At 46.1% G+C, this 15675-nt stretch overlaps 1 protein-coding gene across 2 annotated transcripts in view; it reads left to right on the top strand.

Moving 5' to 3' along the window:
- LOC115097842 overlaps positions 1-12903 on the top strand; it is a 53193-nt gene extending 40290 nt beyond the window's left edge. For both annotated transcript variants that reach the window (XM_029613950.1, XM_029613949.1), the window contains exons 4-7: positions 2410-2553; positions 10768-10857; positions 11467-11584; positions 11883-12903. In XM_029613950.1, the coding sequence (XP_029469810.1) occupies positions 2410-2553; positions 10768-10857; positions 11467-11584; positions 11883-12252 (722 nt within the window). In that variant the 3' untranslated portion in view covers positions 12253-12903. The remainder of the gene's footprint in view (positions 1-2409; positions 2554-10767; positions 10858-11466; positions 11585-11882) is intronic.
- The last annotated feature ends 2772 nt before the right edge of the window (positions 12904-15675 follow it).

Below are 15675 nucleotides of genomic sequence, written 5' to 3'. Positions count from 1 at the left end.
ATGGGAGCCCATCCCAGTGGTGGCGAATAAAGAAGGCCCACCGGAGTAAAGCCACGGTGGAACTGGAGCCCATCACTGCAGTGAAGAAAGAAGTTTTTGGTGAGAGTTTGTGTATGTGGGTGTGTATGGGTGCCTGGATGAGAGCTTGTGTCTGGGGGTGTGAATGGATGCATGGGTGAGAGCTTGTGTCTGGGGGTGTGAATGGATGCACGGGTGAGAGCTTGTGTCTGGGGGTGTGAATGGATGCACTGGTGAGAGCTTGTGTCTGGGGGTGTGAATGGATGCACGGGTGAGAGCTTGGGTCTGGGGGGTGTGAATGGATGCACGGGTGAGAGCTTGTGTCTGGGGGGTGTGAATGGATGCACGGGTGAGAGCTTGTGTCTGGGGGGTGTGAATGGATGCACGGGTGAGAGCTTGTGTCTGGGGGGTGTGAATGGATGCACGGGTGAGAGCTTGTGTCTGGGGGGTGTGAATGGATGCACGGGTGAGAGCTTAGGTCTGGGGGGTGTGAATGGATGCACGGGTGAGAGCTTGGGTCTGGGGGGGGTGTGAATGGATGCACGGGTGAGGGCTTGTGTCTGGGGGTGTGAATGGATGCACGGGTGAGAGCTTGTGTCTGGGGGTGTGAATGGATGCACGGGTGAGAGCTTGTGTCTGGGGGTGTAAATAGATGCACGGGTGAGAGCTTGTGTGTCTGGGGGGTGTGAATGGATGCACGGGTGAGAGCTTGTGTCTGGGGGGTGTGAATGGATGCACGGGTGAGGGCTTGTGTCTGGGGGTGTGAATGGATGCACGGGTGAGAGCTTGTGTCTGGGGGTGTTATCTGAAGGTCACTACTCTCTTCTCAAAGTCTGACGGACTGCTTGTTCTGTTCTGTGGGCCACAAAAAAGGGAGGCAGCATCCAAGGCCTCTGTTGCCAGATGGATTAAAGAAGCAATTGTCTTGGCCTTTAGAGAAGGGTTGCGGGTTCTGGACGGATGGATTGAGGGTTCACTTGACTAGGGTTCAGACCTTTTCATGGGCACAGTACAGGTTGGTTCCACCAGAAGATAATTGCAAGCCAGCAATGTGGGCCTCATTGCACTCTTCCGCTGAGCACTATAAGTTGCATGTTTAAGTCAAAAGCGATTAATTTTTTTGTGCAGGCATCCTGAAAGCAGCCTTGGCTTTTGCTTGGCCTGATCATACAGCTTAAGTACATCTCACACATCTGAACTGATCTGGGAGAACAATTAAGAAAGGTGAAATTTAAACTTACCTGTTAATTTCCTTTTCTTGAGTCCTGCCAGTCCAAATCCCATCCAGAAGCCAGCTAAGCTTTCAGGGACTTGCTGTTTGGTGTGCCAAGGAGAAAGGTTGGAATAAATTGATTTTATTATTTTTATTTTGTTAAGATCATTTGGTGGTAGTGTTCCAGTACTTTGGATTGATATCCCCCTTGAATTAAGAGAAGAAACTGATATAAAAAAAAGTTTACAAGAAATTTGAAAACTTGGTTTATGTCTCACTGTTTTGATATTTGATGTGGCTGTTATTGAGTGAATATGCAGTGGTCCATAATTGATGTGGCTAATGATATTGAGTAGAAATGAAAAAAAGAAGTCTGTGGGTCGACTTATTAATTACAATGTATTTGTTTGTGTATTAATATTTTGTTTTTAATTTTATGTATTTTATTATGTAATCTATTTTTAATTGTATATTGTTAATATGTTAAATCGATGCCCCAGGTTGTCCTTCCCTGTATGTAAGGTGCCTGGCTTAAGGAATAGCAAACAATCCTTGGTTGGGGCTCTGAGGAAAGGTTAAGATAATTAGAATGTTTGTGAGTTGTTTAGCCAGCTTTGACAGGAGTATATTGAGAAGATCCTCTGCTGCACCAGGCTATATAGAGTGAGGCCGATAGCATCCAATTAGTTGGATTTATTACCCACTTGTTTGAATACGAAATTCATCCAAAGTGGGAAACCTCTGTCTCCAGCTGCTGGTAAGGCGGCATAACCCACATGTCTAGACTGGTCTGGTGGGACATAAAGATACAAATTAATAGGTAAGTTTAAATTTGACCTTGGATGATGACTCTTCCTTGCAAAATATTTTGGGTTCTCAGTTGTCATTTGAGAGAGGTTCTGTAGTCTTTAGACAGGTTTGGAAGGTTGCCAGAGATGTGGCATGCAGCTGGGTGATTTTCTTTTGTAAGTAATTTAATAGTATCATTGTCTTTTCATACCTCTTTTTGTATCTTATTTAATTTTTTTCTATTCTCTCTTTGTTTCTTCTCCCTGAAAGACTGTTATTTCTCCAAAAACCCTTGATGCGATTTGCAGCCTTATTAAATAAAATCTGTGTATTCTGCTACTCTTAAAAGTTCATGAAGAGAAACCAAAGTATAATTTTTTTTCCACCAGCTTTAGGGTCAGGACAAATCCAGCAATTCTTGTCTGTCAGAAGAGGATTCCCTTACAAATGTACCCAGACTGGAGTCAATTTAAGCAATCTGCTGACCTTTCCTCGGTCAAACCCAAATCCAACTGTTTGCAAGGCCAATGAAGGTATGCCTGGATTACTGAATATCACGTATCAGGATAAAGTCTTTCAACTTTTTGTTGAATTTGTATCTATTTATATACCTTCCTTTCAGATATGATTAGGGTGGTTTACATAGTGAAACATATCAGTGGGGACCTGGTTTATGTAAGGATGCAAGAACGCCATTCTGTTTGAGCAGAAATATTTTACTTTGATTTCTGGATGATAGCTTCTGTGAACCAAAAGTTATATATTGCCTGTTAAGCTTCATGAAGAGCATTAGATTGCTTATAGATTAGACTTGCAAGCAGTACTGTTTAGAAAGAACTCAACACAGACAATGCACACGAACCTACACTATTAGACAGAATAGTGCACAACGTTAAAGCAGTGGAAATCCAGAAAACAAGTATCCCCAGAATCTAAACTTAGCACAGCGGTTATTGCCAAAGAGGTGTACTGCATAGCAAAAGAAAACTGAGTTAGGCCATTTCGAGAGCTACGCAATTCACAATTTCTGGCACAGATTCCAGTTGTTCTGCAGTTCTGTTGCAGAAAGTTTTCATTCATTGAACTCTAGGGAGTTCATCATAAGTAGCAAGTTAAAGCAGATGCTGTCAGTGAGTGGCTGGCTTTTAGGAAATTCATAAAGAATAGTCAGATGTATTTCCATACACACAGTCTGAAAACAAGAGGCGTGTGACCAAGTCCTGATGCACTGTTTCCTCCTTTGGTACATAAGAGTATGCCCAGGGTTATGGCATCTGCTATATGAATCTCTGGGTAAAAAATGCATCATTAAACATTAGAGACTGTGTTTCCCTCCAGGAACCAAGGCAAAAGATTGTCAGCTGGTGACCATAGGCACTGACCAAATGGCAGGGTAGCTTTAAACATGCCCAATAATATCCTCTAGGGATGTGCATCATTTTTATGACAAAATATCGTACGATATTTCATAATTCGTCATGTACCGGGGGTCCCTAAAAATGATAGGAAAACCCTACGAAATTGTGTGGTTTTCTTATTTTTTTGGGGGGGGGGAGAAGAAAGGGCACACAGAAAAAAAAACCCCACCCCAACCCTTCAGATCTAATTATTTACAATCCTCCCCCCCCCCCCCCAAACTTGCCTAAAGTACCTGGTGGTCCAGCGGGGGTACCAGGAGCGATGTCCCCCTCTCGGGCTGTCAGCTGCCACTAATCAAAATGGCGCTGATGGCCCTTTGCCCTTACCATGTGACAGGGGCTATCAGTGCCATTGGCCAGCCCCTGTCACATGGTAGGAGCAATGGATGGCCTGCGCCATTTTTTTTAAGATGGCGCCGGCTGTCTAGAATTAATGTCAAGAATTAATGGGTGGGTCAGGATGGGGGATGCACCTATGCACAGTGATCTTATAAGATCAGTTTCCATATGGGAAACTATACTCAAGACGAATTTGAATAGTTTATTACCCTGAAAATCAGACCTGCTTGTGGCCCTTAGGTGGCAGAGTTCAAAAACACAAAGAAAGGTGAGATGGAACTATAAGGTTATAAAATAAGAATTATAGATTTTCTAGTAGCCATAATTAGAAAAAAAAGATATATAGAGATCGATACCTTTTGATTCAGGCGAGGACCTTGAGAAGGTCATCTAGACCAGTGTTTTCCAACCAGCCCTTGGAACCGACCCAGACAATTTGATCTTCCAGATATCCGTAATGAACATGCACAGGATATATTTGTTTGTATACCATGGAGACATTGCATGCAGATCTATCTCTGGCATATTGATTGAGAATATCTGGGAAAACAGGACTGGCCTGATTGGGTTCCAACAACTGCGTTGAGAATCACTGCCATAGTCTGTCCTCCTGTGTTCTGGTGAGATCACTGGACCTCCATCATCCTTGAAAAATGTCTGTCTAGCTTGGTCTTAAAAATCTTAAGTGATAGCTGTTCTATACGCTGTTCAGTTACTATTGTACTGACATTCAAAGAAAGCTGAGCACCTAACCTAAGCGTCAAAAGGTAGACACATTTTCAGCCAAATTTAGGAGTCTAAGATTTGGATGAACATTCTCTTACCTTTAGAAACCTAAAATTAAGACTCCTAAATTAGGACTGCTATCTATTCTTCTCTTACTTCATTGTACCCGATCCCACTCACTTTTTAGCTACCTAAATTTAGGATTGCTCTTTATTTTCCCAGCAGAAGGAGATTTTCATTTAGGTTCGTCAAAGTGCCTAACTCCTTAACAGGCTGGTGCAGAAAGCTGAGTGTTCAAACTGTGTGCTGAAATTTAGCACATAATTCCTAAAGCACAAATTACTTTGTTTTAAAATTCCTGATGCAGTAAGTTAATATGCTAATGCATCAGGAGTTAAAATGTGCACAGCACAGGCTGGACGCACATTTTAAATGCGTATGGCATTTTGGATACAGGGTCTGGCTGTAGAGGGAGGGGGATCTGAGTCTGGTAGCCAAGAGGCAGTGACATTTGAAAATGCTTGTTCCCTGTACGTACCAGGATCAGTCCAGACCGCTGGGTTGTCTCCCTTCCAGCAGATGGAGGGAGTCAGAGAAAAAAGCTGAAAGGCACCCCCCTCTTAACTTGGTGTGTCACCTGTGATCCTTCAGTATTTCTCTGACTCCAGCAGATAAGGGTGACAGAACCTGCGGTCTTGATCCTTTAAAAAAAAAAAAAAAAAAAAAAGGGGGGGGGGGGGGGGGGGGGAGGTTTTGGCTAAAGAGTTTTCTTCTCCAGAGGTTTTTAGCCTCACTTATTGAATCTCTGGCTAAATCAAATTAGTTGACAAAAAAAAAGAAACAGACCGGTATTAGTTTAATTTAGAGGAACAGCTCAGATCTCCCGAGGCTCTGACCTTGGTTGAGGCACGGCTGGGGTTGGACACGCCGATAGCCGTTTCCCCAGAGGTGCTTCTGATCCCGGTGAGTAGGGCGATTAACCGGTGGGCCGGTCCCTCCCTCTTGCATTCTGAGATGGGGGAATCCCTCGAGTGCTGCCTCCTGTGCTGTTTTATTGACGGGGTGTGCTAAAATTGTTTCATTCTTTCCCTGCACAGGTTCCCAGGGCTCTGGAGGGGCAATTTCACTGTTTTCCTTCTCACTTTTTCATTTTGTCAGTTCAGGGATGCCGTGGGGCTCTTCATGCTCAGCATGTGGGGAGCCGGTGGTCCGACTCTCCCGCGATGGTCTGTGTCTGCGTTGCCTCCCCGGCAGTGAAGGACCGTCTGGGAGTAGCTCAGAGGCAATTTTAGAGCACTCTCATGGTGCAGGCAAAAGATTGCGGCTGGGCTCGGGCGGCCGTGTCCCCGTCAAGCACGGGAACGGCAGCCATTTTGCCTGCACCACGATCTCCCGTGTTGGATGTAGGGGGAGGGGCGGCTCATCCTCTGCTTTCCTCGCCAAGCCTGAGCCCTGTTAGGCCTCCGATTCAGGTGCCCGCCTCCTCTCTGACTCCTGATCCCCCCGCGGGGAAGGGGGCCTTAAAGGGCCAGCATTCCTTTTGATCGAAATTTGTACTTTTAATGCATAAAGCATTTTTAGAGGCTGAGGCAGAATCGCAGGCTACAGATTCTCTCAGAGGGGTCGAATGCCCCTAGGGGGAGGCCAGGCCGGGCATCTTCGGACCCCTTAGGACTTCTGTCTTTCGTTCCGGCTTCCTTTCCCACGGATCCACCTTCGCAGGACCCGCTCCTCGGGAATTTGGACGGGGGATGTTGTTGATGGGTCCACCCCGGTGGAGGGGGATGATCTGCGGGTGCTCCGGTTATTTCGGAGGGAAGAGCTGGATCCTTTGATTCCTCACGTACTGGGGGAACTAGGTATTGAGGCTCTGCAACCAAGTGCGCAGCCTACCACAGTGGATCCTGTCCTTTCTGGGCTCCATTTCCTTTTCATCCAATGCTACTGGAGCTCATGACCCGAGAGTGGGAGACTCCCGAGACAAGCCTTCGGGTAGGGCGGGCTATGGAGAAGCTCTACCCGTTGCCGGACGATTCCTTGGATGTCCTTAAGATCCCTAAGGTGGACGCGGTGGTCTCTGCCATCACCAAGCGAACGACCATTCTGGTGGCAGGGGCTGCTGCTCTTAAGGATTTGCAGGATCGAAGGCTTGAGGTCCTTCTCAAATGGATCTTTTAAGTCTCGGCGCTGTGCATTCGAGTGGCAGTGTGCAGTAGCCTCATACAACGGGTGACACTTCGATGGGTGCAGCAGTTGCTCACCACGCAAGAGTTGCCTCTGGCGGAAGCGGAGCAAGTGGATAGAGTGGAGGCTGCTGTGGCTTACACCACGGACGCCTTATATGATCTTCTTCGGGCCTCCTCCCACACCATGGCGTCTGCAGACTCAGCTAGAAGGCTTTTGTGGCTCCGTAACTGGTCGGTCGGTCGATGTTTCCTCTAAAGCCCATTTGAGTAATTTTCCCTTTAAGGGAAAATTCTTGTTTGGGGATGATCTGGAAGCCCTCAAGTCCCTAGGTGACAAGGTCTACAAATTGCCGGAGGATAAGCCCAGAACCTCCAGGGCCTTTGGTTCAGCTTGACCTTGGTTCCGAAATCAGTGCAGGTTCCACCAGGCCAGAGCACCTGCCTTTTTTCCCTGGCAGCCGGCTCAGAGGTCTCAGTCTTGGCCTTATTCCTTTCGTGGCCGCAGGCCTCTCCGTGATGGGGGTCCTCAGGGATCGGCTGGGGGCAAGTTGGCCCAGTGAAGTTGTGCAGGCCCACTTATTTGCCGGTGATAGGCGGCCGCCTTTCTCAATTCTTCAAGGAATGGGTTAAGATTGCGTCGGATCAGTGGGTGCTAAGCATTGTCGAACATGGTTATGCTTTGGATTTTGCTCACCCGTTGCGAGGCCTGTTTTTGATGTCGCCATACGGACCTCATGCGAAGCGGTCAGCAGTAAGTCAAACCCTGGAGTGGTTTGAAAGCCTTAGGAGCCATTGTTCCGGTCTTACAGGTCCAGCAGATACTTCATCTATTTCGTGGTTCCAAAGAAGGAGGGCTCCTTCTGCCCGATCTTGGACTTAAAGAAGGTGAACAAGACACTTTCAGGTACCTTATTTTCGCATGGAAACTCTCCAGTCAGTCATTGCGGCCGTCCACTCCGGCGAATATTTGGCTTCTTTAGACCTGATGGAGGCGTATCTTCACATAGGGATCAGCGAGCGTCACTGGAGGTATCTCAGGTTCATAGTCTTGGGGGAGCATTACCAGTTCCAGGCGCTCCCATTCAGATTGGCGACGGCTCCTCGGGTTTTCACCAAGGGTCATGGTGGTTATAGCAGCGGCCCTCAGGAGGGAGGGGATTTTGGTTCATCCCTACCTGGACGATTGGCTCATCTGTGCGAAATCAGAGGAACTTTGCAGGGCAGCAGTTCAGTCAGTGTTGCTCCAGCTTCGATCTCTCGGGTGGATTGTCAATTTTGCCAAGAGCCAGTTAGTCCCGTCCCAAGTTCTGAACTTCTTAGGCTCTCGGTTCGACACGTATGTCGGCAAAGTCTTCCTCACGCAGGAGTGAGCCAACATGTTAATGGTGCAAGTTCATTGGCTGTTGTCGCTACCGCTACCCCGGGTTTGGGACTACTTGCAGGTTCTTGGTTCTATGGCGTCTACTCTGGAGTTAGTTCCTTGGGCCTTCACTCATATGCGACCGTTGCAGAGGGTGTTACTTTCTCGTTGGGATTCAAAGTCGGAGGAGTTCCAAATCCGATTACCACTTTTGGAACCTACCAGGTCGCCAGCACCTAGATCCCGGAGAGTGGGAGCTGTCCAAGGAGGCGATGCATCTACTGATTCGTTGGTGGGGCATGCCTCGCCTAGACTTGATGGCGACTCAGAGGAATGCAAAGGCGGCTCAGTTTTTCAGTTGCCGCAGGGAGCATGGGTCGGAAGGGGTGGATGCGCTAGTCCTCCCCTGGCCTCGCGACATTCTGCTTTACGTCTTTCCTCCCTGGCCGTTGCTGGCAAGGTCTTACTCTGATAGAGACTCACACAGGGTCCTTCATCCTCATGGCCCTGACGGCCGTGGTTCACAGATCTGATCAACTTAGCGGTCGACGGTCCGGTCCGCCTTAATCATCTACCGAATCTTCTTTGACAAGGTCCAGTATTTTTCAATCGAGTGGATCGATTTTGTCTAACGGCCTGGCTTATGAAAGGAGACAATTGAGGAAGAAAGGATATCCTGATTCGGTTATTTCCAACCTCCTGCAGGCGTGCAAGAAGTCCACTTCGCTTGCCTATGTTAGAGTCTGGAAGGTTTTCAATACCTGGTGCAGCGGGTTGAATGTGTCCCTGTGTTGCTCCTCTATTGTTCATATTCTGGCGTTCTTGCAGGAGGGTCTGAAGAAAGGCTTGGCGTGCAGTTCTCTTCGAGTGCAGGTAGCGGCCCTTGGATGTTTGCGGGGAAAGATTGACGGAATTTCTCTTGTAGCTCATCCGGATGTGTCACGTTTTCTGAAGGGCGCTAAACATTTGAATCCTCCTGTCAGACAAGTGTGACCTTCATGGAGTTTGAATCTGATTCTCCGTGGCTTGTGCGGTCTTCCTTTTGAGTCTCTCAAAGGGCTACTTTGAAAGACCTGGCACTCTAAGACGATTTTCCTGGAGGCTATCACTTCGGCAAGGCGAATATCAGAGCTTCAAGCGTTGTCCTGTCGAACCTTTTCTCCGAATTTCAGATTCAGGAGTATCCCTTAGAATGGGTCCCTCATTCCTACCAAAGGTGGTGTCTGGGTTTCATTTGAATCACTGTGGAGTTGCCTGCTTTTATGGACTTGGATCGTGATTCTTCTCAGGCTCACGACTTGCGCAGGTTAGATGCGCGGCAAATTCTACTTTGATATTTGGAGGTAACCAATGCCTTTCGGTTGTCTGATCATCTGTTTGTCTTATGGAGTGGTCCTAAGAGAGGCCAGAAGGCATCCAAGGCCACCATTGCTAGATGGTTGAAGGAAGCCATATCTTTGACATATATCTGTCTTTGCTGCACAATACCAGACAGTTTAAAGCCGCATTCAATCAGATCTCAGGCGGTGTCTTGGGTGGAGAGTCAGTTTGTCTTGCCGCAGGAGATTTGCAGAGCGGCTACCTGGAAATCTTTACATACCTTTGCTAAGCATTGCCGTTTGGATGTCAGTGATCCAGATGTCTACTGCTTCGGCAGCAGTGTTCTTCGTGCGGGACTCTCCAGGTCTCACCCCATTTAGGGCAGCTTGGGTACATCCCGGAGGTCTGGGCTAATCCTGGTACATACAGGGAAAGGAAAATTGGTTCTTACCTGCTAATTTTCGTTCCTGTAATACCAAGGATCAGTCCAGACGCCTGCCCATGGATCCTAGAGAGTCTGTCCTGTCTCATTGGTTTCATTCTGCAGAATATTTTAAAGTGAACAGCATTCAAGTTACATATGAAAGTACTCTCTCCGTGTAAATAAGTTATGCAGTTTTCATTAGGCTCTTAATATAGCCATTGCTTCTTAAGTTTGTGGTTATAATATATATTTCATTCTGCTATGGTATGGATTATACTGAAGGGATCGCAAGTGGCACACTAAGTTAAGAGGCCTTTCAGCTTTTTTCTCTGACTCCATCTGCTAGAAGGGAGACACAACCCAGCGGTCTGGACTGATCCTTGGTACTACAGGAACAAAAATTAGCAGGTAGGAACCAGTTTTCCTTTTTACAGTACTGGCACCATCTAAAAAGATTTACTGGAGCAGATCTCTGGATAGCTTTGGCCCTGAGTGTATATGACTTACTAGCTCTTCTAGTTGCAACTAGAAACAGTATATTGGTGGTATTGAGATCAGCTTAGCATGCAGCCACTCTTATCCTGCTTCCATTCAGTGTTTCACACCTTCCTGCAGCCAGCCCCTAAGCACTGACATTACTAGTGCTGGAAACTTTACTCCACTGCAGACCAGGAGTAAAGAAAATGTGAATTAAGCAGCACACTTCTCAACATTGTGGGATAATACCATGCAAACGTGGGCATTAAGTATTTCCATGCGAGGGCACTAAGCAGGAGACAGTTTTACATGCACATTTTGTGCACATAAAACTCTTTGCTGCATTGGTTTACATGTACAAAATGCATGCACAACCACAGGGAAAACTGTGTTCTGCTGAGTACACACTGTATTGCATTGGTCTGTAATCTAGGCACCTAGATCTTTTAGATACCAACACCTGTGCTATTGCAGAACTGACATCTGTTTTGTTTTAGGCCATTCTGTTGCGAAATCTAAAGATGTGAAGCGAACTATGTATAGGAGTAAATCCCTCCATGATAAAGCTGAAAGATCTTCTGGTCCTGGTAAGGAGAAATTTAATATTTGCTCAAAACTTAAGTTTTGAATATATTTTTTCTAGTTGGTATGTGATTTTTAGCACTGCTTTCCGCTGAAGCTGTTGAGCTGGCTTAGTTTTTTGTGTGCTGTTTAAAGCATTTGGAAATGTGTAATGTGTAAAACCATAGACCCTGTACTCTGGGCTTAAAATTTTTTTCCTTTAACAAGCTTAATTAGTCATCTAAACTTTTGCCCATTGACACAGCCCAGTAAAAGTGGGGTATTTTCAGCTGTGGATGTTGCCGTCTTGCTATACAGAAGATTAAGTGGAAGAGGGCAGGAGACCTGTGTGCTGAGAGTTCAGTGCAAGGCCTTTGAGTTGTTGGACAGCTCAACATTACAGTAGTGATAGCTGATAATTGGGTGTGTTCAGGATTCCATTTGTGGCCAAGTTGCTGAGTTGTTAGGCAGAGTCTTAGATACCCTTCCCCCCCCCCCCCCCCCGCCCCCCCCCCCCCCCCCACCCCCCCCCCCCCCCCCACTACTATATATTTGAAAATTAACATTTTTAGTCTAAAAGGAAATATTTTCCTGAGTACTCATGGAACTTTATATGTACCAATCATTCTTTGCAGACTCACAACCTCTGCAATCAGAACACTTGAAAGCCATGGACACAATTGACCACCTCATGCATAACGCAGTCGGCATTTCGAAAAGGAAACTCGTGGACAAGGAGAAACCGCCTTTTTGGTAAGGCAGCTGAAAACGTGTTATACCCACTTACTGCTAAAGGCTGACCAGGTCTGTCTATGGAAGGGTAATTTCTCTCCTTTGTAGTACAGGCTAAGAGTTGATAAAAGGAAATCGCTTGGTAATAAATTCAGATGACTCCAGAATCTGTGGTTGCAAAATAGGTCTGTTTACATTTACAGAAAGAGTGCATTTACGAGTTCACTCCACAGGACATTTCTTAGTCTGAGCATATCACATTTAGTGCTTTGAAGCCGGTGAAGAAAATAACACAAACTAATCTTTTCACTCACTATAGGCATGTGCTCCTCAATGAAACCAAGCCACGGGAATATTCAGACTCACAAATGTCCAAACTGCTGCCTTCCGTTTCATCCTGCTACGTCACTCCAAGTGAGACAAGTGGGTTATATCCCCCTACCAGCAGATGGAAGCAGAGAACACAGTTTTCCTTGGTGACATCGCCACTATTTAGTGGTGGTGCAGCACAGGAACAAACTCAGTATTCTCAGATGATAGGACGTAGTGGTGGTGCAGCTGGATTTTCACTAGGCCTGCCTCTCCTTTTTACATGGGATTTGGCAGCAGGAGTGGTTAAGGGCCAGGCACCTGATATGTCCAGTGTAGCAAGCCCGCAGTTTGAGCTCCCAGTCTCAGATGCAACTTAGTAGAGCCCAAAGGGGTTTAATTTGGCAAATATTAAAATTAAAAAAAACAAAAATTAGAGTGAAGGAGTCCTGTGCTTTAGAAAAGATCTCAACTTACTTTATTAAAAATTTGTAAACCACCTAAGGGGACTCCACAATCTCAATTAGCTGAAAACCGCTATAAGATTCTTTTTCGTTGGTACTGTACGCCTGAAAAGATAAATAAGTACAAAGGCACTTATGATCCGAGGTGCTGGAAGGGGTGCGGAGAGCTAGGTACTTTTTATCATATGTGGTGGACATGCCCATTCCTGATACGTTTCTGGACCTCAGTCATGGCTCTCATACGTGAAATCCTAGGGATAGAGATAGTCCTTGCCCCTGAACATGTTCTGTTGAATCTGCCCCTGGATATCTCCCACACCCAGGGGAAACTAATCACCTATATCCTGGCAGCCGCAAAGTGTATAGTAGCTCTAGATTGGAAGACTACTGGCCCTCTAGCTCTTGAGAAAATATATCCTAGGCTGCACACCCTAAGCCTTATACATGCTCATCAGACTACACGCCGGCCCGATATGGGGAGATCTACTCAGAGGGTCTGGCTACCTTACCATACCTGGCAACTCCGGAGGCGGGCCGAAGGGTTGGAGGTATAGCTTCTTAGCTGATTGACCAGGGAGTCTCTCACTCTTACTTACTTACTTATTTTCAGCATGGGGGAGGGGGGTGGGGGGGGCGGGTTGGGAATACCGGATTTTGTATGGCGGTGTTTCATTGATATTAATTGAATGAAGGAACAATGGCTTGTATATGAACCTTGTTGTTATTTGAAGATTTATTTGTCTATGTTTCAGCTGTATGTTGCTATACATTTCAATAAAAATGTTAATCAAAAAAAAAAAAAAAAAATTTGTAAACCACCTATCAATAATTTCATACTTGTCTCCCTCTCCCCATCCTCTATCTGCTCCAATGGTGTGAAAGCCTGTGAAGCTGGGGAAAAAAAAGAGCAAAGTTAAAAGGAGCTGAGGTGACTGCCTGCTTCAGTAAGTGATTTAGGGGGAGATTGTATTTCAGCCAGTTCTGGTTTGTCTGTTCCACGCTTGTGTAAGGAGAAAGTAGGCCTTAACGTCCTCATGAACAAAGTGAAGCATGGCCACGAGTGAGGAGCCTGCAGCTGTAGGCGTGCTGCTTGTGCAATAGGCCTCCTTTGCACCATGTACCTCCAAAACAGGGATATTCTCGGGAACGCTTTCCGATCTCAGATCTGTCAGCTGCATCTGCGGAAGTAGAGTGGAAAGACTCTTTTGCTATGCTGTGATCAGAGCATAGGCTAGGATAGACTTGGAATCACTGGTTTTGGTAGGATTAGCTGCTATTTTGGATTCTTTCTCTGCATGTCTCATGGCCTTTCCAGTTCCGTAAGGATGATTCGGTAAGGTTTAGTTCTTTTGGGGGATCTGAGTGTTGACCTCCTTGATAGTTAAAGCAAATCTGCCTCTCCTTTAGAGTGTACATTCTATGGGTGATTTTTCTCTATTATAATTAATTTGTACATCAGGTCTCTGTAGTTCAGTAGTCTAGTGAGAGGGGGAGATCTACGAATCTAGAGCTTTGCTTTAGGCGGCGATTTAAATGCCCTATAAACTTTAAAAACAAAAAATTTCTTCAGCTGCTCCTTTCTCCTTTACAGGCCGATACAGAAAAAATCGCGGGAGAGCGGGCAAGCGCCCGCTTTCCCAGTGCACGCACAGGCCACTCTCCTTGTGCGTGTGATTCAGAAAAAAAATTTATTCAAATTAGGGCCCGCGCTAAAAAGAGACGCTAGGGACACTAGCGCATCCCTAGCACCTCTTTTTGGACAGGAGAGGCAGCTGTCAGCGGGTTTGACAGCTGACGCTCAATTTTGCCAGCGTCTTTTCTCAAATCTGCTGACAGCCACGGGTTTGGAAATCGGACGCCGGCAAATTGAGCGTCCGGTTTTCAAGCCGCGGGCCAATTTAAAATTCTTTTTTATTTTTGATTATTTTAAACTTTTGGGACCTCCGACTTAATATCGCCATGATATTAAGTCGGAGGGTGTACAGAAAAGCAGTTTTTACTGCTTTTCTGTACACTTTCCCGGTGCCGAGAGAAATTAACGCCTACCTTTGGGTAGGCACTAATTTCTGAAAGTAAAATGTGCGGCCTGGCTGCACATTTTACTTTCTCTATTGCGCAGAGGAATAACTAATAACCAATAACTAATAACTCTATCGTGCGGGAATAACTAATAACCACTCCACTCTGTTAAACCGCCTCTCAGACATCGGTCTATCAGGATCCATATACAGATGGTTCAGTTCCTTCCTAAGCAACAGAAGCTTCAAAGTCAAAATCAACAACAAAGAATCAACCAGCTTCAAATCATCGGTAGGAGTTCCCCAAGGATCCTCCTTATCTCCCACCCTTTTCAACATCTACCTCCTCCCCCTCTGTCAGCTGCTAACAAACCTAAAATTAACACACTATCTCTACGCTGCCGACGTACAGATTCTGATCCCCATAAAAGAGTCCCTCTCAAAAACTCTTATATTCTGGGAAAATTGCCTCCAAACTATCAACCACCTCCTTAACAGTCTGAACCTGGTCCTAAATGCATCCAAGACTGAACTCCTTGTCATCTCTTCTGACCACACTGCTGCCTTGCTTCAGTCCCCTCTCCCTACCCAAATCACACAAGTAAGAGACCTCGGAGTAATCCTTGACAACCATTTGAACTTAAAGAAATCTATTAACAACACTACAAAGGACTGCTTTTACAAACTTCAAGTCCTAAAAAGGCTCAAACCCCTCCTCTACTTTCATGATTTCAGGACAGTCCTCCAAACCACACTCTTTTCCAAGATCGACTACTGCAACGCACTTCTCCTGGGACTCCCCCTTCTCCCCTTCTCCCCTTCTCCCCTTCTCCCCTTCTCCACCACAAAACCACTACAGATGCTCCAGAACGCGACAGCTAGAGTCTTGACCAATACCAATCGCGGAGATCACATCACTCCCATCTTATGCAACCTGCATTGGCTACCAATATACTATAGAATCTACACAAGTCCCTCCCCTTAATCCACAAAAACTATCCACAAACAACTCCTACTTGACCTTCAGATCCCGCTCAGACTCCACACATCATCCAGACCCATCAGAGAAATATACAAAGGATCTCTACACGCCCCCCTCAATCAAAGCCACACGCCACACTGCCACCAAAGAACGAGCATTCTTGATAGCAGGACCTACTATTTGGAATAATATTCCACCAGACCTCAGACTGGAACCCTGCCTACAAACATTTCGGAAAAAACTCAAAACCTGGCTATTCCGACAAGCTTTCCCATAATCAGCCCGAATCGGGATCATTACAATTTAAGCTCGCTTCGCTATATATGTAGTTAATTAAGC

Source organism: Rhinatrema bivittatum, chromosome 8 (assembly GCF_901001135.1).
Source record: "Rhinatrema bivittatum chromosome 8, aRhiBiv1.1, whole genome shotgun sequence".
Classification (NCBI taxonomy): domain Eukaryota; kingdom Metazoa; phylum Chordata; class Amphibia; order Gymnophiona; family Rhinatrematidae; genus Rhinatrema; species Rhinatrema bivittatum.
This window is presented reverse-complemented; position numbering and strand designations above follow the sequence as displayed.